General features: G+C 42.1%; 2 protein-coding genes across 11 annotated transcripts in view; one reads left to right on the plus strand and one right to left on the minus strand.

Moving 5' to 3' along the window:
- LONP2 (lon peptidase 2, peroxisomal) overlaps window positions 1-7,616 on the minus strand; it is a 140,986-nt gene extending 133,370 nt beyond the window's left edge. Inside the window, exon 1 of the mRNA XM_044987610.1 lies at window positions 7,462-7,616. The gene's annotated coding sequence lies outside the window, so the exon portion shown is untranslated. The remainder of the gene's footprint in view (window positions 1-7,461) is intronic.
- ABCC12 (ATP binding cassette subfamily C member 12) overlaps window positions 1-27,595 on the plus strand; it is a 97,717-nt gene that overhangs the window by 38,117 nt on the left and 32,005 nt on the right. For 7 of the 10 annotated variants that reach the window (XM_044987593.1, XM_044987594.1, XM_044987595.1 and 4 more), the window contains 3 exons: window positions 1,398-1,522; window positions 9,058-9,130; window positions 12,463-12,666. In XM_044987593.1, coding sequence (XP_044843528.1) covers window positions 1,398-1,522; window positions 9,058-9,130; window positions 12,463-12,666 — 402 coding nt within the window. The remainder of the gene's footprint in view (window positions 1-1,397; window positions 1,523-9,057; window positions 9,131-12,462; window positions 12,667-27,595) is intronic. The other 3 variants (XM_044987600.1, XM_044987601.1, XM_044987599.1) reach the window with 2 other exon arrangements.

A 27,595-nucleotide genomic window follows, 5' to 3' on the forward strand; every position in this document is an offset into this window, starting at 1 on the left:
TCTGAAACTATGTTGGCTGAGTTTCTCTTAAGCTGCTTTTGGATGAAGTATTAAGTTATGTATCTGAACGTAACTACTGCCTGTCCTTTAGGTATGTGACATTAAGGAATGTGTGTTGGGATCAGAGTTTTCTTTTGATCTTTAGAGCCAAGAAAGAGAAACTAAGCAAATTAATAACCACCCTCAAAAGATGAAAGACTCATGTACGGGTCTCAACAGGAGAATAAGAAATTCATGTTATGTCTAAAATTTGCAAATATAGGAACCTAAAGTTAGGCACCAGAATAAATAGGCTGATTTTTAAAAGTGACAAGCACTCACTAACTCTCACCAATACAGCTGGCCAGAAAATGGATTTTCAGTTCCATACAGAATTTCAAGGTTTTGGAAAAATTTTCATCCCACATTGTGATGAAAATCCAAAAACTTCAATTTTTTCACAGATCTGGAAATCTGCAATGTTTAGTTTCAGATGCCCCCAAACATGCCTGAAACAAAATAAGTTCCCTGGGCTCCCAGGCTCCACGGTTGCTCACTTGGCAGTCGGCCAAGGAGCTGGAAGCCCTGGCAGGCTGCTGAGGAATCAGGGTTAACTGAGGAGCCTAGGTTCCCCAGATTCCCACCAGTTGGGATCCTGAGGACCCTGGGAATTGGGCAGGGAGATAGGAAATCAGGTAAGTTTCCATTGGAAATCTGCCCGGTTTCCCTCAAAATTTCACTGGAATCATGTTACTGTGGAATATTCTGGTTTTGACAAATTAGCATTTTCCACTGGAAAAGGGTGCTGTTGGAAAATTTCTGACCAGATCTACTCATTTATTCTAACCCTGCCCTACATAGGAGAGAAACTCCTCAAAGTTCAAGAACAATTCACACAATGGTAACTATGGCCACTCGCAGTTCTTTTGTCACTCACTTAGCCCTCCACTTCTCAGCTATTCCTGAAAAGAACCAGGGAGGTAAAAAGGGCACCACAGAGGAATGGTTACAAGAGCCTTCGGGTGAATGGCCAAAAGAACTGCAGGTCCTTCTTAAGTCATGTTCTAGATACATGTTATTTATACAATGAAGAATTACACTCATAACACATTAGCAAAATGACCATCCTTGCTAATTGCCCAGCATTTTGAGTCAGGAGGGAGGGATAGCTCAGTGGTTTGAGCATTGGCCTGCTAAACGCAGGGTTGTGAGCTCAATCCTTGAGAGGGCCACTTAGGGATCTGGGGCAAAAATCAGTACTTGGTCCTGCTAGTCAAGGCAGGGGGCTGGACTCAATGACCTTTCAGGGTCCCTTCCAGTTCTAGGAGATAGGTATATCTCCTATTATTATTATTATAATGATGATTAGAAGACCTCTCTCTATATATTTTTTTAATTGTACAATCTACTTGTTTCAGATGTACTTGTATGATGGGACAGTAGGTGTTGATGGAACATTAGCTTATGTGTCACAACAAGCATGGATATTTCATGGAAATGTTAGGCAGAATATATTATTTGGAGAAGAATACAATGAAGAAAGGTAATTATTGAAATATTGAAATCTTACCAATACTTATTTACTCTAAGGATAAGCTTCCATATTTGACAGATGAGTTTACATACATGTATACACACACACAAACACACATACCCCTTGTCTTCTATTGTATGTTCCCTTTTGTGACTAGGGCCCAAAGACTCTGAACATGTGGTTTCCCTCACTCTACTTGATCCCATGACTAACGGGGAGGAAAGGGTATTATTTGACTTTTACCATTGCCTTTATTCTGGTTCATTTCCACTAGAGCACCTATAATTAATCATGGCCCCACACTTAAGTACACCATGGGAGATCACACCTCTGAATTCCAATGCTCCTATCCATACCCAATGAAACTCTGTACTCTGCTGCAACCATCAATGCCAAATATTATCTTCCAAGACATTAACTCCACAACCAGTCATCAGTGACTGCTGAGACGAGATGTATATAGTATCACCTCTTTGACGCTCCCAGACTCAGTTAGCTTTAGAACTAAAACTTCCAGGTCTCTCTCATATATGGACTTCAGATATTGCCAAATGAAGGATCAGGCTGGTCAGTTATTTTTATATCTCAAATGGCAAATGGACTATTTAAAAAGTTATGTTAAATTAATGTTAGGTTATAAACAGCCATTACTTTTTTTGTGCTGACCTAGACTGCTAGATATTTTCATTTTTCAGGACTGGTATTCACACATTATAATGATGATTAAATCATCACCTTACTCCTGTTGTCATGTACCATGTGTTCAAATTTCAGCTTCAATAGAATGTGACTAAAACTCAGAAGAAAATAAATGTGTTAAATTTGCCATAAACTAAACAACAGAAATATCCCCAGAAATCAAAAGCAGGAGTTCATGAGTTCTCATATTACTAACTGATACAGTGCAGTCAGTGCATATTGCATTTAGTTTTGTGAGACTATTTAAAAGTTTTTTTTTAATTAGTTATAAACAACTAGGAAATGTATGGAATTCACTTTCTCCATTGGTGTTGAGTCTTTGCTCTCTACGCAACATTAAGACTAAGAGGAAACCACAGTGGCAGAGTGGGGGTCCAAATAACCATATTTGCTACCTATAATCAAACATGCAAGGTCTAGTACATACATATGCTGCTGATGTGTTAGGTGTCTCCTGCAGTAGAAGACAGGCAGGCCCACTAGGGCCCCCTTCCAACTATTTAAGGGGATACCAACCAATTGGTCTGTCAGTATTATTCTGTTTATCTTCAGGACATGGTGTAAAGCTCATCTAGTTACTTAGGCCCAAATTTTAAAAGATATTTGGGCACTGCTCCACTCTACCTTGCAAGGCCCTAAATGATTTAGATGGCTAAGTTCCATTCACAAAGTCAATTGGACTTAGGCTCCAAAGTGCCTAATGGCCAGTTTTTTGAAGGTATTTAGGTGCCTAAAGATGCAGATAGATGCCAAGTAGGATTTTCAAAAGCACCTAACTGCCTAACTTCCATTGAAATCATGCCTGGCCTAGACACTTTTGAAAATGGAACTTAGACCCCGCATTGGTGAGCAGAGCAATACCTAAATACCTTTAAAAATCTGGGCCTCAGAACTCATTTGTGCCTTAAAGGCACAGCTCTTCCTGGCATGAGTGGGAGGTGTACCATTCCAGGGGAAGCACTAGGAAACATTCTACCTTAGTGAAGTAGAATGCCTTCTAGCACTTCTGATGTGCAAGAGGAATACACCCTTTTGTGAATGCAGCATATTCCCCAGTACCCACTGGTCCTACACTATGAGCTCATGATATGGACAAGGCCAAGTTTTCACATCTTTTTTCAGGGCTGACCCACAACATTTTGGCACCTGTGCAGGGGAGCTCAAATGACGCCCCCATGCCCCCTTGCTTGGGCCAAAACTTTGAAAGGTCTCAACTCTGCCTTCTTCCTGTTCTACTCCTCTCATGGTACTGCTCTGCTATCTACCCCAATAGAGGAGAACTAACAACTTAAAATGCCTTGTTCAAAAATTTTAAGTAACACTTAACTTTCAAACGCCTGAACAGCAAATGTAATTTTTCTTGTCTGCATAGTAAACACTGGCATTTTTATCTGTTTGCATAATCAGTCAAAGTGGTACTTTTCGTGCCTTCTTGGTTGCAAAGATTTGAACTGCTTCCTGCTGAAGGTCCACAGTCTGGCCAGCTCATGCTCTATTGAGATGGTTGCAAGGCCGACCAGCCTCTCCTGCATCATTGTGGACAGTAGATGTGTTTTTATTAACTTCAGCTTGGAGAAGCTGCGTTCTCCACTGGCAGCTGTTACAGGAAGTGTTAGAAGTAAGAGCAGCAAAAGCATTTGGAAAGAGGGTGGTCATCTTATTTGTGCACATATATTCCAGAGCAGCCTTTGGAGTTGATCTTGCTGAAATGTATCTCGAAAGGCCTTTTAGTTCATCACCTAAATCACTCGCATCAATATCACACATGTCATCATGTGTCAACATTGTCTCTAGTGCCCTGCATTGCTGGTATAGGTCTTTCTTCAGGTATAGTGAGGCGTTTTGGAATATCATACAACATCCCAAATATACTGCTGTGTTCCTTGAGCTGCATGAAACATTCTTCAACTGACTGTAGTGCACAGTCTAGCACCTGGTTAAAGAATTCAACTTTGAGTTGTTGTTTGGGGTCTCTTATGGGATTATCCTGTGCCTCGTAATCAAAATGTCGTCTTCTTCGGTGACTCTTGTATTCTAGAATGGGTGGAAAAATAGCTTCAGTGTGAAGTTCCTCTGCCAACTTCTGTGCACTCTTCAGAATGTTTTAAATCCCTCATCTGACCGGTAAGACTGTAGGTATGACTTTGCTTTGTCCATTTGTTCCATTGCTCCAGATATATCAAGGTCAACACCTTGGACTCTCTTGCTTACAACATTTATTTCAAACAGTATGTCATGCCGCAACACTAAGCCACAAAGAAATTTGAAGTTATGTATGTTTCTGGTGATTCAATTTCCCTCTGCCACTGTTCTCCCATAAACAGTTCCTGCCATAGCATTATCCTCCATAATGGTAACTATGGCATCATCCATCTTCCCAATTTGGTGTTTGACATTTATTGCCTCTACTCAACTTTCCCATCATGTGGCACTCAATGGTTTCAATGTCAGAGAGGATGTTCCCAGATGTTGCATCCAAATTTGCCATTGATGAATTGATGCAGAAAAAAATACATAGATGCTTTGAATTACATAAAAAAATTCAGCAGCCTCACTAGAAGCTGATGCTGCATCACTGACCACCAAGTTCAATGAATGAGAACTTCATGGGACAAAAAAAGCTCGAGGGTTTAACTCTCGGATCCGTGTCTGCACTCCTCTGTTCTTTCCTCTCATGTTGGCGCCATTATCGTAGCCCTGACCTCTGATGTCAGCTATCGCAATTCCCCTATCTTCCAGCTTTTTAAGAAGCACATTTGTCTTACCAGCCCTGCAGTATTATCAATGTCAATAAATTCTAGAAAATACTCTCTGACAGTCACCATTGCAGGGACATTTTCACTAGGTTCTGTTGTTGTTACAAAACGCACCATTAAAGTCATTTGTTCCGTATGGCTGATGTCAGGTGTGCAGTCCAGAATAACAGAGTAGTATCTTGTTGACTTCAGATCTGCCACAATCTTCTGTTTGACTTTTGTTGCCAGTAACTGTATAATCTCATTTTGAATTGTTTTTCCAAGATAGTGGCGTGTGTAAATTTCTTGCGTGGTGACTCTTCTTAGATGCTCCTGGAGTACAGCATCAAACTTGGCCATCAGCTCCACAATTTTAAGGAAGTTTCCATTGTTTGGCACATATAACTGATCTGAAGTGCCTTGCAGTGCTACCTTTTGGGTAGCAAGCATTCTCACAATGGCAATGAGCCTTTTCAGAACATTTTGCCAGTAAAGAGCCTCTGATGCAATCTTCTCTTGATGCTGATCATCTATGGTGGCCTTTAACCATAGTCTCATCTCAAGCTTTTTCCACCTATGGAATGCTCTCTGATGATTTGCTGTCTTCTCATGGCATGCCAGACTTCTAGCCAGATTTTACAGTCCTTTGTTCCTGTAGAACCCAATGTGGCTGGAACATTACACTGGAAGAGTTTGCAACAAAAACAGTATGCAGCATTCTGGGTTTTTGAGTACATAAGCCATGGCCTCTCCGCTTTGTCACCACTGGGGATTTCACACCAGCAATGTGTTGGATGGAAATGTCTATTTTCATTGTCCTTGGGGAACATTTTCACTCACCAGCCTGGGGAATCATCAGCCATGCCCAAATCAGCTTTTAGCCCTTCCCTCCTGGTTCCATTTTTTTGTCCAAACAAGTCACAAAAGGAAAACAAAACTACCAGCTGTGGCTTTCTACCCAACCACAATTAGCAGGGCTTCCCCCCAGGAGTATCCCTTCCTCTGGGACTACTGTAGTACGCTGTCCCTTCCTGCAGATTCTCTCAGCTGTCCCACCGTTCTTGCAGCTCCTTAATAGGGAACACCTGTTTCCTTCACAGCTGCATTTGAAGAGTGAACATGGCTGGCTGCCTCAGGCCCTTAAAGGGGCAGGACAACCTGTTACACACCTGATGCACATGCCTCTCTCCTTTATATTCACATGGGCCACACATATCACACAACAGGTCACTTTAATATGTGAGAGGAGGCTTTTTAAATCTAAAATGGGAACAAATTAACTAAATTAGGAGACTTCAAACCAAAGAAATATGGGAAAATGTAGAAAATAAAGAGCTCCTGTAAATATCCATAAACTTTCCTCTGCGTTCCTGCTACTTATTAATGCAGCATTGCATAAAACCAGCACATTCCTGTCCCTAAGCACTAACAAAAGCTACCTCTGTATTGCTAATAACTCTAGTTCCAACCTTGTTCAGCCATACTTTTATGGACAATAGATAGTCCCTGTGCTTATTTTTTTTTTAAAAAAGGACTTGTTCAAGTGTCTAACCTGCCAAATCTGGCTAGATGCTGGTGAGCAGCCAGGCTTCTCAGATGTTCATTTTGCTCAATACCTGCTATTGTCGTCAACCTGCCAATTTGTGAAGTTGAGCCATGTGGGAAATGGAACGAATTTGCCTGCCTATACATTTCAGATAAATGTTTCCGTTAGACATCCCAGACATATGGTTTGTATTTAAAAATTCAAGAAGTTACTTTCCTTAAATAGTTTAGTAGCTATTTTATCAAAACATAGACATAGGAATATCAGAAAAAGACATTTAATAGCCATTTCTTATGGTATTCATATATTACAGCAATTTTTGAAGCAGCATATCAAGTTCTATGGTTCTTCTTAAACTCCATTTATCAGTTCCTGAAAATGGCTCCAAAGAATACTGGTTTTAGATTATGAAGAGTTACATGTAGTTAAAAGGCAATAAGTATTCTAAGAATATACACAAATTAAAAAAAACCCTTCTTTTGCCATTAGATAAGATCAATAAACTAAACCATAAAATCATAAACAAGTACAGGGTTAAAGACTAAAAAGAATTAAAAGATTATGAAGTCAAGTACTCCCAAGTTTGGAAATGCCAGATCGTTTGTTGCCCATGCAACCTTTAATTCAGCCCCCTGTACTATTTAAGTAAAGCACTTGCATACTAGCTTTATCTGGTTGCCATTCTTATCTTTGTGAAGTTCCATATTTCAACACTCAATACCATGTTGACCGATATATTGAAAGGAATTAAATTAAAATGTAGTCAGAACATGTTTTTTGGTAATTAAACTTCTAAATGACTGTTTTAATTGTCTGACAGTGAAAAATGAGTAGGGATTCAGACCTATAATTTCCCATGTTTTTTAAAAAGCTGGAGGTATTCACAAAGTCTCAACCTCCAATTTGAAAGAAGCATGTAAACAATATACATGAAAAGTAATTTTGTATCTGAGAAAAGTAATAATTACCCTTTGAAAATAAACAGTGGAACTTGCCACAGGACAAGTCCAAAAGAGCACAGTCAGCTTTCATTCCGGTTCCTCCTGGGCTCCTTCACTGTAATAATGTCATAGTTGTCGGAGGTAAATCAGTTATCACAGGCAGCAGTTGCCATGACAACTAAGGCACTAGTGACTCTCCTCAGGTATGCAATTGAACTGGAGGGAGTGAGTGATGAATGGCTGATTACCGCTGATGTCACAATGTTACTGCTCAGGCACCATCAGGGTGCAGCAAATGTGCACTACGTGGGGAAGAAAAACAGGATTTCTGGTGTTTGTTTCCCCAAATTTCCTAAGAAACCAGCATACAAACACAAAATACAAATTGGAGATTGTTTCACATACATATGAATTAGTAGCTGAAATTTGGTTCTAATTCCACATGGCATGTTTACAATAAAGGGTTCTGAAAAAAGGTGAGACAATGAGGTATAGGCCCTGTTGCATTGGGATGCAACAACTGCAAGACCTTAATACAGTAGGTATTTTCTTCCAGGAGAACCAGAAGATTCTGAACATATAGCTGCTACATAAATTTGGTAGGAACGAAATAAGGTTTTATAAGGCTTTTGGTGCAACTGATATGGAATAATGCTCACAGAAACAGGGCTGATAAATGAAATGTTAGTCATTCTTTGCAAAATATGGAATAAAAGTAGAGCATAAGATTAATATTTGCAATATAATCTTACAGTAGTAAAAGAACAATTCCTTTTAATATCTGAGACCAGTTCTGGTAGGTAGACACCTAGCCCATCCTCTCCAGAAAGAAGAAATTTTGCATGTGTTGGCTGTATATAAGATTGCACTTTATCCTTCTTGTTTTACCGTACAAAGTTTTAAACATTCAGAACCTGACTTTCATTTACACTAAGGCCCCTTTACACTGCAGTGTAAAGATGCCCTAAAGTGGCCATCAATGCAAACTTATGCCCTTTTAGATTGTAAACTCTTCAGGGCAGGGACCATGTCCTTATTATGTTTGTACACAGCTGAGCACAATGGGGTAGAGCCTCTGGGTGCCACACAATTCAAATACATTATAATACTACTAATAAAGTAAGGCCTCTTTACACTGACAAAGAGGTGTGAAAACTCTTTAATGTAAATGAGAATCAGGTTCAGTATTTGGTTGGTCAAAAGGCTCAACATATTGCAAGCAATTGTGATTTAGGGTTGAGAAATCCAAATTAAAGTCTAATCTCAAGTTCCTACATTTTTGGATTTGTATGTGAGGCTGGAATTGCAGATTTGATGCTCTTGGTCTCAATTGGAGGTTGTAGAGTACAACACTGTATATCTGCTCATATGATGATATTGTATAAGAACTTCAAAGGCAACTGTGTCACAGTATGATGTACCTGTAACTTGTACACACAGAAAACAGGAGGGAAAGGGCTGGATCTGAAGGAATGAATGATAGCCATGGTCACTGAATTATTATGGTTCAAATCAATGTATTTGCAACAAAGATACTAGAGTAATTCAAAATGCATGAGATTTTGTGCTGAAGAAAATAATATCTTTTTAAGAATTAAACAATTCTGAACATTCATTCTTTAGGTACAATTATGCAATCAATGTGTGCAGTCTGAAGTCAGATATGGAAACTCTTCCTTATGGAGATTTGACTGAAGTAAGTCTCATTATGCAATCTAGTAAAATATTGGCACATATTATGGAGACCTGTTAAACTCTCCATAGTAAAAAGTTGACAATAGAGTCCCATTATGTCCAATTTTCAACCCACTTTCACTCCGATTTACACCTCCCCCCCCCAAAAAAAATTTCATATTCCACACCAAATCCCAGGCTAGATTTTTTTTTCTGGACATTTGTTTTAAAGTTTTAGAGAAATGGGGATTTCAAAATATTTTTAAAAGACTTATTTCTAGTTCTATGGTTGCACAAAAGAAATTTTACAAATATGAACTGAATGTAAATCATGCAGCGTGGTCTTTCAAAGATTGCAGACAAGCTGAATACATCTTGGTAGTGTGATTATCCCACAACCCAACGCTTACAGCCCCACTCTCCTAGGAGTAAAAAAAAAAATAAATCTAATTGAGCCCCATCAAACTGCCAAGCTCCTATCCAGCTTCCTCCAACAGCTTCTACAAAGTAGTTCTGTGTTGTCAATTCAAAAATCTGCAACATACTGAAAACCAAAAAAGTGGGGGCAGCATAAAATATTTTTATTTATTAAACTTTTTCATTTTTTTTATAACAAACCAAACAAGTTCTAGGTGCCAACATATAAAACACTTACAAAAGTATTATACATCACAAAAGAGAAAATACCCCACAGTACTCATATTCCCACATATTAACTGCACTATTCCTTGCACACAAATTTTATGGCCCATATGAAAGCAGAAAAGAGACAAAGAGGACAGGGAAGGACTACAGATTTATCTCCCGCCTCCTTTCATCCAGACCAGCATAAAATAAATGAATTTAATATAAAAATACAGGGGTCACTGTATTCTTTGTATTATTCATATTTGCTTAAATAAAACCCTATGAAGCTGCCATAGAATTTCCAGTCTGTGACACCAGAGTGCTTCTGCACAATCCAGAGATCCAGTTTGCCACAGAGTATACAGGGTGATGGGCAGCAATAATAGCCTAATCTATCTGCTACCATTATATGCATACATATTCCTTCTACCTGGGTGAGGAGCACTCTCAACTATCAACCATGCTATCTAGGTGTTGCTCTTGCGGCCTAAACTAAAGCCTGCTGAAGTCAATTGAAAAACTCACCTTGACCTCATCAGGATTTGAATCTGGCCCTAATCTTCAAGAAAATCTTAATGCACATAAAATAATGTTATGCTGCTGCTTAAAGAAAAGAAATAAAAACCCAAGTGACATCTATTTTTTATTAAATGAAAAAAAATCAAAGTTGTGTTATAGGAGAAATGTCTGTTTTACGTAAACATTCTTAACACAGCTGATATAACCCTGAAAAGCATCCTCCAGCAGAAAAAGGATGACTGATAATTCATTGTATGTATTTATTTTACAAATTTCTACTGTGATAGCACTATAATTCAATGCAATAACACCCACCTCTTCAAATACTTTCAATAGTTTGTCTGTGTGGTTTCTAGACTTCCTGTACTGGATCTGTTAGCAAGGCTAAAAGATATCTTCTTTGTAGAACATTCTTAGAGCACAATGGCCCCCAAAATATTACGATTCACCTGTTACTGTTTGTCAACTATCCTGTCAAGCACTATTTGTTAGTAGGCCTTAGAGTCCAATTTGACTTTCTTTTTGTGTTGTGTTCATCAATTGCAGGTCACATTTGTGACAGATTATTCCCAAAATGGGTGAGAATTTACTACTCAGCGCCTTTCGTAACATATCTCTTGTACACTATCCTCTGGAGATCAAGTTGTACATAAATATCTGTGCACCTAGCTCTCAAGTCCTGTAAGGAAAATGGGTTCATGTCCTCACAGACAAGGAAACAAAGACATACTAGCTGAACGAACATAGAAGGGTTCATGCCAGGTCTTTAAATATACAAAGAAGCCATTATCTTCTGGAAACAGATTTGGGAGAATGGTAGTATTCCCTGAGCTGTTTCACTGCAGAGACAATGTTCCTGTGCATCTCCATAATTAGTGTTTGCCAGTCATTTATAACTGATTCCTGACTCAACTGTGTAAACTGAAGTCAATGGAGCTATATCAAGTTACAGCAACTGACACTCTGACCCTGAATGTTTAGATCAATATTTCTCAACTGGTGAGTTGCAACACCCAGGAGGGTCATGGAAAGCAATTAGGTCGGTCACAAGGCATTGAAATTTTTATTACAATCTAAAACAAAGAAACTCTCTCATCCCTACTTGCTATACACCTTTACACTTCAAGGTCAAGTATTCACTGTCAATCTCCTGAAATACACACACAAATAAATTATATAAGCTTATAGTTGATATTTAAAAATAAAACTTACTTTTATCAAAAATGTAAGGAGCTCGTGAAAACTGACTTCAAATAAGGGGTTGCCAACTTGGAAAAGTTAAGAAATAAGGTTTAGATAACACAGATTTCCTTTCTGCAATGAAAGATTCCCGCCTTATCTCTCTTTTGTCAGTCACTTTTCTAAAGTGTTCTTGTTTTGGTTCATAAAACTAATACTGATAGTATTGATGATCAAAAAATTGTCATAGTTTAACTGATGGATTTTGCATTTTCTTCTCTTTGCTTGCTATTTGGGAACAGACCATGAAATTTTCAGATGTATTCATTATTTGAAATTAGTCACAATTGTCTTGGTCTGCAAATTACAGTTTGCAGTCTTATCTGCAGATTCAAAATACAAACTGCAAATATTACAAAAACTGCACAAATTGTGAATTGTGTGTTCAACAGATATAGCTAACAACTTACCAATTAGCCAAACAGCATGGATTTCAAGTTGTATAACTGATTAATATTTACAGTTTACACTATTCTGATTGGTCACAGACGTGATCCCATCAGGGACAGAAACAGTACCACCTGACCTCATTCACCTTCTCCTCCTTCTTTGGCTCCGAACCACTTGACACCTTAAAAATCTCTTTTATAAGCTGCTGTAGAAAGTTTCTTTATATGTATGTCTTAGTGGGACTCTCATGATTGCACCTTGCACTTGTATTTCAGGGTTAAGAAAGGCATAGGTTCAAGTTTCACATCAAGATTTGGGTTCACACTAACATTAATGCTCTCGTGCAGTGTTGAGGCTAGGGTATTGTTAAAGGTGGGAACCAAAAGATCTTACCACGTTATAGGTGAAACCGCGTTACATGGAACTTGCTTTGATCCGCAGGAGTGTGCGCCCCGCCCCCCCACCCCGGAGCACAGCTTTACCACGTTATATCCAAATTCGTGTTATATCAGGTCGCATTATATCAAGGTAGAGGTGTATTACCAATAAACTCATGCAGTGATTTTTTCCCACTTAAAGATAGGTGAAAGAGGTATCAACCTCTCTGGAGGCCAGAAGCAAAGAATCAGCTTAGCTCGTGCTGTTTATGCCAACAGAGACATTTACTTGTTGGACGACCCCCTATCAGCAGTCGATGCACATGTTGGAAAATACATTTTTGAGAAATGCATAAAAGAGGCCCTTAAAGGAAAAACAGTAGTTCTTGTAACTCATCAACTACAGGTAGTTAAAACAATTAATATTATTAATGCAATAATTATAAATGTGAAGTATATTTGAAGTATATATATAAGTATACATGTAAAATAATATTAATATCACAAACAAAACAATGTAAGCAAAACTGTACTTAATAGAGGAGACAATTTCTTTCTGTTTTTAGTATGTTGGAGATTGTATGATAAGTGTTCTGTTGGGGAACCAGAACATAAAAGGAGAATGTGGGACAGCCTGATAATTAATGTTTAGGTCCAGGTGGTAAGTTCAGGCTCTAACACAGACTTCTTGAATGACCTTAGGCAGGTCTGCTATAAAGATCATCAGTGAAATAGTTAAGTCATTTTAAATGTGATCCTTAGGTTTCATGGTTAATATCTTATTGAGATGAATATGGCTTAGAGTTATTATTTTAGGTTGTCTGGACTCATGCAGACAACTCTGCATGGGTTTACATTCATTACATAATTTCAAGGTTTTCTTTGCGATCAAAAGGATTGGAAATATCTTTTTTTTTAAAATTAAAGCTTAGATTCTGAAAAAGGGAGTGCATTGCATGGCAAATTCTGCAGCCATGGAATGGCGGAATACACAGGACACTGACTGTAGGATCCAATTAACTGGTGTTTAGATGTCTCTAAAATCTGGGGATACAGATGCTTTCATAGGTAATAAAATAGTCTCTCACAGTTAGTTCCTTTTTCTGAAGGTTAAATAATTTAACTATTGCTATCAATAAGACAAAATTGCTATTTGTTTATAGTTTTGGCCTTCTCTCTTCAGGTTAAAATTATTATTTTAATTTTTAAATACGTGCAAGGCACTCAAGTATTATGATGATGGGAGTAGATATATAGATAGATGTTTCTTTTTTAGACTCCACCTCAGTTTCCATTTCTGGAGAACATTCTAGGAGTGAGGACAATTTAATCAACTGCCTCCAGTGCTTCATTTCACACTTGTTAGCACTGGACATAGGGAGCCCTCTTTAATCACTTTATAGCGTTATATGGAGATATACCTATCTCATAGAACTGGAAGGGACCCTGAAAGGTCATTGAGTCCAGCCCCCTGCCTTCACTAGCAGGACCAAGTACTGATTTTGTCCACAACCCTGGGTTTAGCAGGCCAATGCTCAAATCACTGAGCTATCCCTCTCCCCTAGTTTAAGCTACCTTATGGGAAAAATCATAATAATAAAATATAGGATATTGGTAGTTAGTATATTGGGAGATCTAGTTTCCCACTGGAGATTAGCATGAATAACTTATAATAATGGAAAAAGCATTAAATAGCCTCTGCCTTTCATTTGACTGTTTGTTGCATTAAGTTAATAGCCATTGAAAATTAACCCCAATATCCTATATTTGGAACTTACACTTTTGTGGTATACATAATGCCCAGGTACAAGAAAGTTAAGCTGTAAATCAGCATGAATGAGCCAGAAGCTACAAAACTTAAAGCTGAAACATAACTGAGCAGCAGTCTCCATGGACTTGATCCAAAGTGCATGGAAGCCACCAGGAGTCTTTTCATTGGCCTCAGATCAGGCCCCCTGTCTGTGACCTTGATTTTTCCCCCAGTGTCAGAATACCAGTCTCAATGCATATAGCAATAGGATCCCAGACACTTACATCTAGATGCAGTGTATGTATAGATCCCACTGATTTCAAATGGAGCACTGGGTGCTCAGAAAAAAACACGTCCTAAAAGCAAAGAGAATGCTCACCAGTCCCCTTCCCTGGGTGGGTCTCTCCCATTGCTCAGACAGGTTAAAATAGTTTCCTTTGCTGATATTCTCTTCCTTTGAGCCTCTGCGCTCCCTCAACGGGTCTAGCTAGCTATTTCCTTTATTCTCTAAACTTAATCTCAACCTCTACAGCTGTTCAGGAATTTGACTGATTTTTTTTTGACAGAACATGCTGAGTCATCAAAACCAATCCTTTCAGTGAGAAGGTTTCTCAGGTCCAGGATTGAATTTCTGGTCACAACACTAGACACACACTGTAATAGGGTGTGGTCAACTCAGAGCAGCCATTGTGGGCCACATATGGTTGTGCTGCAGACTCTCTCTCCTTCCTCAAGGTAGGGCTCCTCAGCCCTCCACACACAGGTCAGTGCTGGAGATGTGGCTTAGGCCTACAGACAAGTCACAAACCAGCTTACAAAATTCCAAACTTCTAAAAGTCCCAAACAAACAAAATGTTCTTTCCCCTCCACACGGGCTCCTCCTCCACTTGTTTTCTAGGCTCCCTTTAAGGGTTTGTCTATACAGCATATGGCAGCATGCCTCCCATTGCAAGTTGACAGACTTAGCATTATGGGGCGTATGCTAACACTCTATAACTAGTTATGAGGACAGCACTTTAAAATTGCAGCTCGGACTGGAGCTCAGGCCCTGAAGCCTACTTACTCCCCACACTGGAGTCTTCAGAGCCCAAACTGAAATAATCTACACAATTATTTTTAGCACAGTAGCATGAGCCCAAGTCTGTCCAGCTCTGGGAGGCTAACTTCTGCAGGCTGCACGAACATAGCCAAAGGCCATGTCTACACTACAAAGTTAATTTGACTTCATGTAAGTCGACAATGACCCTCCGATTTAAGCAAGTCAATCTTTCATGTCCACACTACGCTCATTGTGTCAGCGGAGTGCATCCTCACTATCAGGGCTTGTATCGACACACAGAGCACTGCACTGTGCGTAGCTATCCCACAATGCACCTAGCTAAGTGGAATTTGGGGTTGGGCTTGCAATGCCTTAGGGGACCAAACATTGGCGTGGGTGGTTATGGAAACATGGCGTTAGCCGCCCATGATGCACTTACCTCCCTCCCTCTCTGAAATCAGTAGCAAACAATCAAAGCCTTTTTTGCGCCTTTTTCCTGGGTAAGCCTGGGTTACCCGCGCGGATGCCGTAGCACGATAAGCATGGACCCCGCTCAGCTGTACACTATTGTTGTGAGCATTACAAACACCTCGCGCCTTATCCTGCAGTATTTACACAGCCAATACAAGAGCTGCCATACAGAACAATGTGATGACACACAAGCAGCCCTGCTGGAAGACACAGAGTGGAGCAATTCGCAGTTGCTGGCGACAGTCACGCATCACCTTGACATGGTTGAGCGCCGTTTCTGGGCCCAGGAAACAAGTACTGACTGGTGAGACTGCATCACTGTGCAGCTATGGGATAACAAGCAGTGGCTGCAGAACTTTCGAAGGCATAAGGACACTTCCCAGGAACTGGAGCTTTCCCCAGCCCTGAAGTGCAGCATACTAAAATGAGAGCTGCTCTGACAGTGGAGAAGTGAGTGGCAATAGCTCTATGGAAGCTTGCAACGCCAGACTGCTACCGGTCAGTGGGACATCAGTTTGGAGTGGGTAAATCTACCGGGGGATCTGTTGTGATCCAAGTTTGCAAGGCCATCAACAGACTTCTGCTAAGAAGGGTAGTGACTCTGGGAAACATGCAGGACATAGTGGATGGTTTTGCCATGATGGGGTTCCCTAACTGCGGTGGGGTGATAGATGGAACTCATATCCCTATCTTGGCAACAGACCATCTTGCCAAAGAGTAAATAAACCGAAAGGGGTACTTCTCAATGGTGTTGCAAGCGTTGGTGGATCAAAGGGGCCATTTCACCAACATCCACATGGGATGGTAGGGAAAGGTGCATGACGTGTGTGTCTTTAGGAACGCCGGTCTGTTCAGAAAGCTGCAAGCAAGGACTTTCTTTCCAGACTGCAAAATAACCATTGGTGATGCTGAAATGCCAATCATGGTCCTGGGAGACCCTGCCTACCTCTTGCTCCCATGACTCATGAAGCCGTACATAAGCACAGGGGCGGCTCTACGTTTTTGGCCGCCCCAAGCAGTCATGCGCGGGAGGCGCCCCGGAGCCGCGGGAGCAGCGGACCTCCCGCGGGCATGACTGCAGAGGGACCGCTGGTCCCGCGTGGCTCGGCTGGACCTCCCGCGGCTGCGGACGGTTCGCGGGTCCGGCGGCTCCGCTTGAGCTGCCGCAGGAATGCCTGCGGGAGGTCCAGCCGAGCCGCGGGACGAGCGCCCCCTCCGCAGTCATGCCTGCGGCAGGTCCGGTCCTCCCGGGGCTCCGGTGGACCTCCCGCAGGCATGACTGCGGCAGGTCCGCCGGCCCAGCCTGCCGCCCCCCCCCCGGCGGCAGGGAACGCCCCCTACATTTTGCCGCCCTAGGCACCAGTTTGTTTTGCTGGTGCCTAGAGCCGCCCCTGCATAAGCAGCCTGGACAGCAGTAAGGACTGGTTCGACCATAGGCTGAGCAAGTGCAGAATGGTGGTGGAATGTGCCTTTGGACGTTTAAAAGGTCACTGGCACTATTTGCTGACTAGATTAGATTTCAATGAAAGCAATATCCCTATTGTTACTGCTGCCTGCTGTGTGAGCCATAATATCTATGAAACAAAAGGAGAAACGTTTCTGCTGGGAAAGAAGGTTGAGGCAGATCGCTTGGCAGCCAATTTTGAGCAGCCAGACACCAGGCCAGTAAGAAGAGAACATCGAGGGGCTCTGCATCTCCATGAGCCTTTGAAAGTCAGCAATGAGCCAGAGTAATGTGACACTTATCTGTGTTGTTTCTTACCAAACTGTTTCCTCCATCGCATTTTCTTCCATGTAAACTCAACCCCCACCAACCATGGTGTTTTGAATGAATAAAGAGCCTTTTCTCCTCAATCCGTTAAGTTTTATTATGCACACAAACACACAGAGACAGCAAAGAAAAGTAAGATAACCTGGGGCAAAAGTGCTGATAAAACAGTGGGGGGAGAAACAAGAAAAGCTTGCTTACAGGTGCACTGCAATAACAACCAAAGGTGTGAGAATGTGCACCTTCTGGTCCTTGCTCCCTGCCCGGGTGTCGAGTGCAAGCAATACTGAACTTCGCCCCCTCCCCATAGGGCATTTTGGGGGAGGAGGATGTAGAACTGGGCGATGATGGCAACATGTTCAGCATAGGCTGCAGAGGGACTCTAGCATCCAGCTGCCTTTCCTGAACTATTACCAGACGCCTCAACATGTCTGACTGCTCCTTCATAATCCACAGCATCTCTTCCTCCATGGCATGCTCTTGTTCCCTGCATGCTCTCCTGTCCTCCCTGTCCATATCCAGGTTCTCAGACAATGTAATCCTCCATGCTCTGAGCTCCATGTGGTCACTCTCGGAGGCACGCATTAACTCATTGAACATGTCCTCCCGAGTCTTCTTTTTCTACCTTCTAATCTGGGAAAGTCATGTCCCAGTGTGGAGAATACGCCGACGGACAAGGTTTCAGCTGCAAGGAATGCAAAACACAAGGGTAGCATTGACCATGCATACATGGTTTCTGGTGCAAGGTTAATTTTTGTATTAAAAAATCCCGCCCCTCAATACACTTCACTGCAAGTCACAACGTAATCACAACTGCTGGCTATTGCAAGAGTTGGTTTGCTGCTCCAGCCATGGTAAGGCCAAAAGGCATGGGTGAGAAGTCTTGTGCTGCTGTTTTTGTGAAGACATCCTTGGGATCACAGGTTGTAACTTGAGAAAAGTCCCCTTTCCGCCAGCAACCTGGATGATCTTGAGGACAGGCACCAGTGTAAAGCCCCCCAAATAGTTTTTTGGTTTTTTTTTTTTTACTAAAGCGGCATCGGGTTGGAGGGGGGAAAGAGAGACAAACAGGAAGCCGTCACCCCCCTCTTTTTTCAATGCTGCTTGCAATACACAGTGATTCCTTCCAATCACAACCATGGCACGTTTGGAAAAATGTGGTTGTGTGATCCAGATTTCACCAAACAGGAGGCAGATTACTTGTCGAATTGTTTGTGGTTTAAGGGTTGGCATTGAAAACTTCCCCCCGTTTCCTCTAGGTGACCCTATGCAATATCACTCTCCTCAGGGTAATAGAGGTGGCAAGGGAGCAGATGCTGCAAGCGTCTGGGTACAGACTTGGTCCTTATGCTGCACTGCTGTGTGCTGCAATGATGCCCACAGAGTTAACATTGGAGTGGCGCCAGAAAGTGTCCTACTGTGGTGGACGAAATAAAGGCAGCCTCTTCCCAGAAACCTTCTGCAAAGGATTGCAGAGTACCTCCATGAAAGCTTCCTAAAGATCTTCATGGAGGATTCCTGGGCCATCCCTTTGCACATAAACAGTCTTGTTTGAGCACCCTCTGCATAGATGGAATGGCCACCGACACCCACTACACCTAATTTTTTGTCCAGATTAAACATAAAAAATAATAGCATGTAACCCCTACAGTTTGATTGGAAATGTATACTCACCAGAGGTGCCTTCCCTGGCATCATGCTCTGCTGGCCACTGGCCCTTTGAAGGGATGGGCTCCAGGGTTAAAAACAATTCTTGGCTGTCGGGGAGAATGGATACTCTGCCTGCCTGCCTCACATTCTCCTCCTCCTCCTCTTCCTTGTAACAATGTCCTCCTCGCTGTTGCTCGAGGTCACCCAGTGCTTCCGGGAGGTATTCATGGCGCGTTTTGGGGTAGTGGTGGGGTTGCCACTGAGAATCACATGCAGCGCCTCATAAAAGCAGCATGTCTATGGGGCAGAACCAGAATGACGGTTTGCCTCCCTTGTCTTCTGGTATGCTTGCCATCGCTCCTTTATTTTCATACTGCACTGCTGCATGTCCCCGGTGTAGCCCTTTTCCCCAGGCCCTGTGCAATCTTGGGATAAATGTCAGCGTTTCTTCTGCTGGATCGGAGCTCTGCCTGCACAGACTCTTCTCCCCCACACCACAATAAGCTCCACCACCTCCTGTGTACTCCATGCTGGAGAATGTTTGTGGCCTTGAGTCTCCATGATCAGCTGTGCTGGCGAGCTCGCCACGCTGATCAAACAGGAAATGAAAATTCAAAAGTTCCCGGGGCTTTAACAGGGGAGTAGCCATTTCCTATGTACCGGGTTGACGTGCAGTTGAAAGTGCTCTCCAGAGTGTATTAAATCATGATTTAAATCACCAGTCAGGAAGACTCCATTTAATCATGGATTTCTACATAAAAGTGCATTCTTGTTGGTTGTCATAAACTTAATACATATTCTTCACAACTCAGAGATAGATGAAGGTTTCATTTTTAGAAAGTATGCACTATACCTTTTTAAAGTGATTTATTTTGAAAACTTTTCAGATTAGATTTACAGCGATATCAAAAATTTGTCATTTATCAAAGGTAATTGAAGCAGATATTTATGAAGTCATTGGGAGGTGAACTATCTCCAATTCAACAGGTTAATCATTAATATTTGGAGGATTTTCTTGCCATGCTGTATTAGGAGGAGAAAATTACCAGACAGACGTTTAAATTGTTTTATTTAACTAAAACAACAATGTTATGTATTCTGAATTTTTTTCTTCAACAGCAAACATATAATATTTTAACAAAACAAGCATATGCATTTTTGAATTTAGTTAAACATTCAAGTTTTTTAAACAGGTTTGTTTTTGTTAAAATTGTTTTTAACTAAAATAGTTAAATGAAATATTTAAAAAACAAAAACAAAAATTAACTATGTCAGCCAGGTCAACATGAGAAACTTAAAATATTGCCTTCTGCAGCTAATTCAGTCATCTTCACCTTCATTTTCCTGTTTGTTCATAATCTGGAAAAGAAAAACAAGCTTTCCTGCTTTTTCAGGTCCCAAACAATTTCTCAATTTGGAATGAACTAGTCCAAGGGAAGAAAATATTCTTTCTACACCGGCAAAAGAAGCTACTGCTGTTAAAAGTGAGATTATCACTTCAACAGTCTCTGACTCCAAGTGCTTAAGTGACTTCCACCAGTTCACTGGTGGGACTTCCTTTAAAATATCATCAGCAAACATATATATTCTTGAATGGTTCACCCTTACCTCTGAAGTTTATCATAGTTGGCATTATGGAGGGATTATTCCTGGATGTCCATGTCATAGCCAACTCCTCTTCTGCAGCAGTTAAGGTTTGACCCTGGTACCAAATATTGAGAATATCTGCAAGAAAATGAGCTGGAGATGGTGCTTGTCCCATTCATTTTTTTAATGCTTGTAATTTAATTCTGTCTTTGCATATTTCTCTTTTTAAGATCTCACTCAGTTCCTTCCAAATTTCAACAGCGTCAGCAATAAAACAGCTATTTCCCTGCATTTTGTTCAAGACTACAGAAATAGGCTTCAGGATACTCAGCATGTGTTCAGCATGTCTCTTAAGCCCAATGTTGAGAACTTTGGCTAAGACAGTGCCATCTATTTTTTCACGATTTTGTTCACAAACTGTCATCAGATTGGGTCAGTTCTTGATATAGTGCTCAAAATAGTCCACTACTGAGTTCCATCGCACGTCTTGTGGGAGTTAGCTTGATTCCTCCCACTTTTTTCAGAGCAGCTGCTGCAAAGTGGTTGTTACGGAAGTATTTTGCAATTTCAACAACATTAGCCTTTATTTCTGGAACACTGAAGTCTTTGGCTAGGAGGTGCATCAAATGAGCACTGCAACCGTATGTTATTAGCTTGGGACTCTCTTCATGCTCTTCTAAATTTCTTCTCATCTTGGATACATTTGCAGCATTGTCTGTAACCAAGCTGCGTACTAGACATTTGAATTTTTTTTCACAGTTTGTTATAGCTTTTACTGCTTCTTCTTGTAAGTATTCTGCTGTGTGTGCATTTTCTGATGTATCAATTGTTTCTGTAAGGAAGACGTTCCCTTCTTCTGTTGTCAGACACACACATACAACAGGATCATTGTGGACATTGCTCCACCCATCAAGACTCAGGTTAACAATTTCACCCTCTACACCTTTTGCACACTGCTCTATTTCTCTTTTGTACACTTTATTCAGCAATTTGCCTGCGACATCTGCTCTGTTGGGTGGACTGTATCCTGGTCTTAATGACTGAACCATGTTAATGAAGTGTGAGTTCTCAATCATACAGAGAGGAGAGTTTGTTGCATAAACAAACCAGGCAATTTTTTCATCAATTACCTCTTTTTGTAATCTGCTGGTTCTTATCACAAACTTAGCTATGGTTGTTTCTGGATGATGGAGATTTTTTGTTCTTTTTGCTACAGGTGATATACTGTGGGTATGTGATATACATGATGTGACTGAAACACTTACACTGGCAGATAACTCTGAAACTATAGAAAATGATGGTGATCATGAAGGTGGATAGTCTTCAGAATCCTGTATGTTGAGGATGGATTCTCCTAAACAAAATAAGCCAATGCAATTATGATTACCATACTGCTCATTTAGTATTACTCATTACATTTAGTATTACTCACTGACACTCAGTACTACTTTAAAGGTGAAATTGTAAAAGGAAGATCTGCCTATTTCAGCTATTTATTTTTTATCACACTGCATCTAAAATTACAGTATCATAGAGTAACAACTATATTTTTTGCTCAAACATGAGAATTCAAGAATAGTTCAGAAGGAAGACAGGCAGTCCTTAGGAAAGAAGTATGAAATAAAAAAGTTTACCAACCTGAAGATCCCGCATGTTCAGACATGTTCCTTTCATCATCTTCAACGCAGCTTCTTCCTGAGAAGGAACACTTCTTATGATGTCGTTTCATTCAGGCAATCAGGCCTTGCATTTCTTTGTTGTACTGTTTTCCGTGCTTGGGGCGGCAAAAACCATAGAGTCGCTCCTGACAGGAACCCAACTTGCTCCCTGTGATTACTCCCCCAACTGAGCTTTCTTAGTCCTTTTAAGAGGCCGAGCTGTTTCCTGCTATCACTTGACCCCAATTAATCTAGCTCCCTCAGTCTGGCTGAACAGGACTAAGGTGACCATACATCCTGTTTTGGCTGGGGCAGTCCCTTTTTTAAGCCCTGTCCTGGCTGTCCCAACTTTATTTTGGCAAAACTGTGTATTTGTCGCATTTGCTCTTGCCAACTGAGGAATGCGTGGGTGGGAAGGGGGATGAGTGGCAACACCAGCCCTGCACGAGAGGGACGGCTCGGGAGAGAGGCTCTCCATGGGCAGGTGGCAGGGGATCTTTGGCTAGCCTCTCATGCAGTGGGTAGAAAGGGGCCTCAGGCCAAGCGGGGTAGAGGGGGCTCGGGCAGAGGACACAGGCACGGGAGTTCAGGCCAGCTCTGCATGTAGGCAGACGGCAGTGGGGCTCAGGCCTGCCCCACACATGGGAGAGAAAGAGAGGCCTCAGGTCGGCCCTATCGGCAGCAGGCAGGTAGGGGTGGGGCGGGAGGTCTCAGGTTGGCCCAGTGTCCTGTTTTCCCTTTCGGAAAATATTGTCATCCTAAACAGGGCTGACTACTCGCAGGCCTTTTGGCCCTTAAGGGGCAGGCCACCCTACTAGAGCCATGCGCTCAAGCATACCCAATAACCTGGTGGTTAGGGCATCCTCCTAGGATGTGGGCAACACAGGTGCAAGTCCCTGCTCTGTCTGATTCAGGCCAGAGACTTGAACCTGAATCTCCCATGTCCTCACTGAGAGCCCTTGCTAGTCGGTGTTCTGGGAACAGACACAAAACTTCAAAAGCTCTTGGGTTTGTCCCAACGCAGAAAAGAATAAGCATTTGAAATCTTGAATTGTTTTTTGCAGGGCAGGAAAAACTTTTCCTTCCCAGCTCCACCTCCAGGCTTACCACAAAGGCTTGTGTTTGAGCAGACATCTCTCTGCAGTCTAAAGTACTGTGCTTCAAGCCCCTCCTCCTTCCATTAACAAAGTAGGGAAATGTCTCCCTTCTGAAAGTCATAATTTTCAATAAATCTTAATTAAAGCACAGATGTCCTTGTTCAGCATTAGCGTCTTTATACTGGAATGCATTTCTCATAGCTTCCTAATGGAAAATATGTCTTAGGAGTTGTTTTTTTGTTTGATCTAATACACCCATTTCATTTTTCACTTTTGTTGTTGTTGTTGTTGCTAGTAATATAAAAGCACTGTACCAGCAGGTGGCACAGAAGCAACATTTTACACTGCCTTGAAGCAAAAGCTGGAGGAGAATGTCCTACACTAATGGAAGACATTAGCGTAGCATGTAGTAAATGCCAAAATTTAAATTAATGCAACATAAATAGAAATGTAGAAAAACAAGAAGAGAAAAACCTACATATGTATACCTTAGCTGATTTGACATTGCTGTAGAAGTCTTTGCTTTGCTTGATTTTTTAAAAAACTTTTTATTTTAGCAGACATCCTTCATAATACATTAATATAGCTGGCCTCACTTATAGAATCATAGAAGATTAGGGTTAGAAGAGACCTCAGGAGGTCATCCAGTCCAACCCCCTGCTCAACACAAGACCAACACCAACTAAATCATCCCAGCCAGGGCTTTGTCAAGCCGGGCCTTAAAAACCTCTAAGGATGGAGATTCCACCATCTCCCTAGGTAACCCATTCCAGTGCTTCACCACCCTCCTACTGAAACAGTTTTCCCTAATATCCAACCTAGACCTCCCCCACCGCAACTTGAGACCATTGCTCCTTGTTCTGTCATCTGCTATCACTGAGAACAGTTGAGCTCCATCCTCTTTGGGACCCCCTTCAGGTAGTTGAAAGCAGCTATCAAATCCCCCCATCATTCTTCTCTCCTACAGACTAAACAAGCCCAGTTCCCTCAACCTCTCCTCTTAAGTTTTGTGTCCCAACCCCCAGATCATTTTCGTTGCCCTCCACTGGACTCTCTCCAATTTGTCCACATCCTTTCTGTAGTGGGCCCCCAAAACTGGATGCAATACTCTAGACGTGGCCTCACCAGTGCCAAATAGAGGGCAACAGTCACTTCCCTCAATCTGCTGGCAATGCTCCTACTAATGCAACCCAATATGCCGTTAGCCTTCTTGGCAACAAGGGCACACTGCTGACTCATATCCATCTTCTCATCCACTGTAATCCCCAGGTCCTTTTCTGCAGAACTGCTGCTTAACCAGTCGGTCCCCAGCCTGTAGCGGTGCATGGGATTCTTCCATCCTAACTGCACTTGTTCTTGTTGAACCTCATCAGATTTCTTTTGGCCCAATCCTCCAATTTGTCTCAATCACTCTGGACCCTATCCCTACCCTCCAGCATATCTACCTCTCCCCCCAGCCTCATGTCATCTGCAAACTTGCTGAGGGTGCAATCCATCCCATCATCCAGATCATTAATAAAGATGTTGAACAAAACCAGCCCCAGGACCGACCCCTGGGGCACGCCGCATGATACTGGCTGCCAACTAGACAGTGAGCCATTGATCACTACCTATTGAGCCCAACAATCCAGCCATCTTTCTATCCACCCTATAGTCCATTCATCCAATCCATACTTTGCCTTTTTCCAATCATCCGGGACGTCCCCCGATTGCCACAAGTTTTCAAAGATAATGGTCAATGGCTTTGCAATCACATCAGCCAATTCCCTCAGCACCCTTGGATGCATTAGATCTGGACACATGAACTTGTGCATGTCCAGCTTTTCTAAATAGTCCTTAACCTGTTCTTTCACCACTGAGGGCTGCTCACCTCCTCCCCATACCGGGATAACAGTGTTGGAGCTGACCCTGTCTGTGAAGACCGAGGCAAAAAAAACATTGAGTGCTTCATCTTTTTCCACATCATCTGTAACTAGGTTGCCTCCCCCATTCATTAAGGGTCCTACACTTTCCCTGACCTTTTTTCTTGTTGCTAACATACCTGTAGAAACCCTTCTTGTTACCCTTCACATCCCTTGCTAGCTGCAACTCCAGTTGTGTTTTGGCCTTCCTGATTATATCCCTGCATACTCAAGCAATATATTTATACTCCTTTCTAGTCATCTATCCAAGTTTCCACTTCTTGTAAGCTTCCTCTTTGTGATTAAGCTCAACAAAGATTTCACTGTTAAGCCAAGCTGGTCGCCTGCCATATTTGCTATTCTTTCTGGACATTGGGATGGTTTGTTCCTGCGCCCTCAATAAGGCTTCTTTAAAATACAGCCAGCTTTCCTGGACTCCTTTCCCCCTCATATTAGCCTCCCAGGGGATCCTGTCCATCAGTTCCCTAAGAGAGTCAAAGTCTGCTTTTCTGAAGTCAAGGGTCTGTATTTTGCTACTCTCCTTTCTTCCTTTTGTCAGGATCCTGAACTCAACCTCTCATGGTCACTGCTGCTCAGGTTGCCACCCACTGCTACTTCCTTTACCAATTCTACCATGTTTGTAAGCAGCAGGTCAAGAGGAGAACGGCCCCTGGTTGGTTCCTCCAGTAGTTGCACCAGGAAGTTGTCCCCAACACTCTCCAAAAACTTCCTGGATTGTCTGTGCACTGCAGTATTGCTCTCCCAGCAGATGTCAGGGTGATTGAAGTCCCCATTAGAACCAGGGCCTGTGTTCTTATCTTCCTATATTATTTCCTAAAGAAAAAAACTATGTGGTGATGGTGAAAATGCACCAGTGCATACTTCCAGGAGTCAGTGGTATGAGTGTGCTTCAAGAATTGAACTTATACGTTGCACTTATCTGGAGCTGAGAAAAACTGTACTATTGCCTCCTTGAAATCAACTGAGGGTGGCTGGAGCAAGGACTTGCTTATACAATCTGGAATGCTCTCACAGAGGGAAGGGGAGGTGGGGAGATTCTGCACCAAAAAATTAAAAATTCTATTTGGCTGTTCTGGTGCGACAGTGGCCTCTGTTGGGTGAAAGGCAGAACTGCAGCACTTCTTAGGCAGAATGTATTTTCTGCAGGAAAAAAAAATTCTTCGCCAAACATCAATTCCTGAAGAGAGGTAGCATAACAACTGGCTATGGTGGCTCTACACCATGCAAGAATTTCTCCTTGTCAGAGGGTTTCCAAGCTGAGTGCTTATGTTTTCTTTCCAACCTCTTTAGGCCAACTGAATGGCAGTGCAGAGCAGGGGCCAGGGCAGGCCTGATGCACTTCATTTACTAATTGGATTTCTATTTATTCTGTCTCTGACAAATCTGAACCAAATCTCCCCAAGTTATTAGTGTCACCGTTCTGCACATAAAGGGCAAATCCTGCCTTCACTGGTACAGGTACAGCAGCAAAACTGGTGTGGCTGCTGCACTAGAGGCACGGGGGGATGTTCAAACTGCAGAGGGATGCACCATGCCTCTGCAAGTTCTCTTCACCGTACTGGCTTCATGGAGTGGCTCTGGCTCCACTGTAATTTCATTGCCTTGATGAGAGTATTCTTCTTCCCCTCCTTGGGTGCTGGGGATTAGTTTTGCCCCATGAGTCTCTTAGAATACGAGCAACTTTGAAATTTATAAAATGTAACTTGTGGAAGAGTGGGGTTATGGCCAAAAAAGTACAGGGAGGAGACAGAGAAGATAAGACACAGCCCATTTTGTTATCTGTCCTGAAAGATGTTAATTTTCTAAGAGACTCATGGGGCAAAACTAATCCCCAGCACCCAAGGAGGGGAAGAAGAATACTCTCATCAAGGCAATGAAATTACAGTGGAGCCAGAGCCACTCCATGAAGCCAGTACGGTGAAGAGAACTTGCAGAGGCATGGTGCATCCCTCTGCAGTTTGAACATCCCCCCGTGCCTCTAGTGCAGCAGCCACACCAGTTTTGCTGCTGTACCTGTACCAGTGAAGGCAGGATTTGCCCTTTATGTGCAGAACGGTGACACTAATAACTTGGGGAGATTTGGTTCAGATTTGTCAGAGACAGAATAAATAGAAATCCAATTAGTAAATGAAGTGCATCAGGCCTGCCCTGGCCCCTGCTCTGCACTGCCATTCAGTTGGCCTAAAGAGGTTGGAAAGAAAACATAAGCACTCAGCTTGGAAACCCTCTGACAAGGAGAAATTCTTGGATGGTGTAGAGCCACCATAGCCAGTTGTTATGCTACCTCTCTTCAGGAACTTACAGAGGGGACATGTTGAGGTCATGCCAAGAAGGGTGTGTGACCAAAGTGCCACTGTGTTCTGACTATCTCCAATTGATATATAAGATCCTGG

The sequence above is a fragment of the Mauremys mutica genome, chromosome 14 (assembly GCF_020497125.1).
Source record: "Mauremys mutica isolate MM-2020 ecotype Southern chromosome 14, ASM2049712v1, whole genome shotgun sequence".
Taxonomy (NCBI): Eukaryota; Metazoa; Chordata; order Testudines; family Geoemydidae; genus Mauremys; species Mauremys mutica.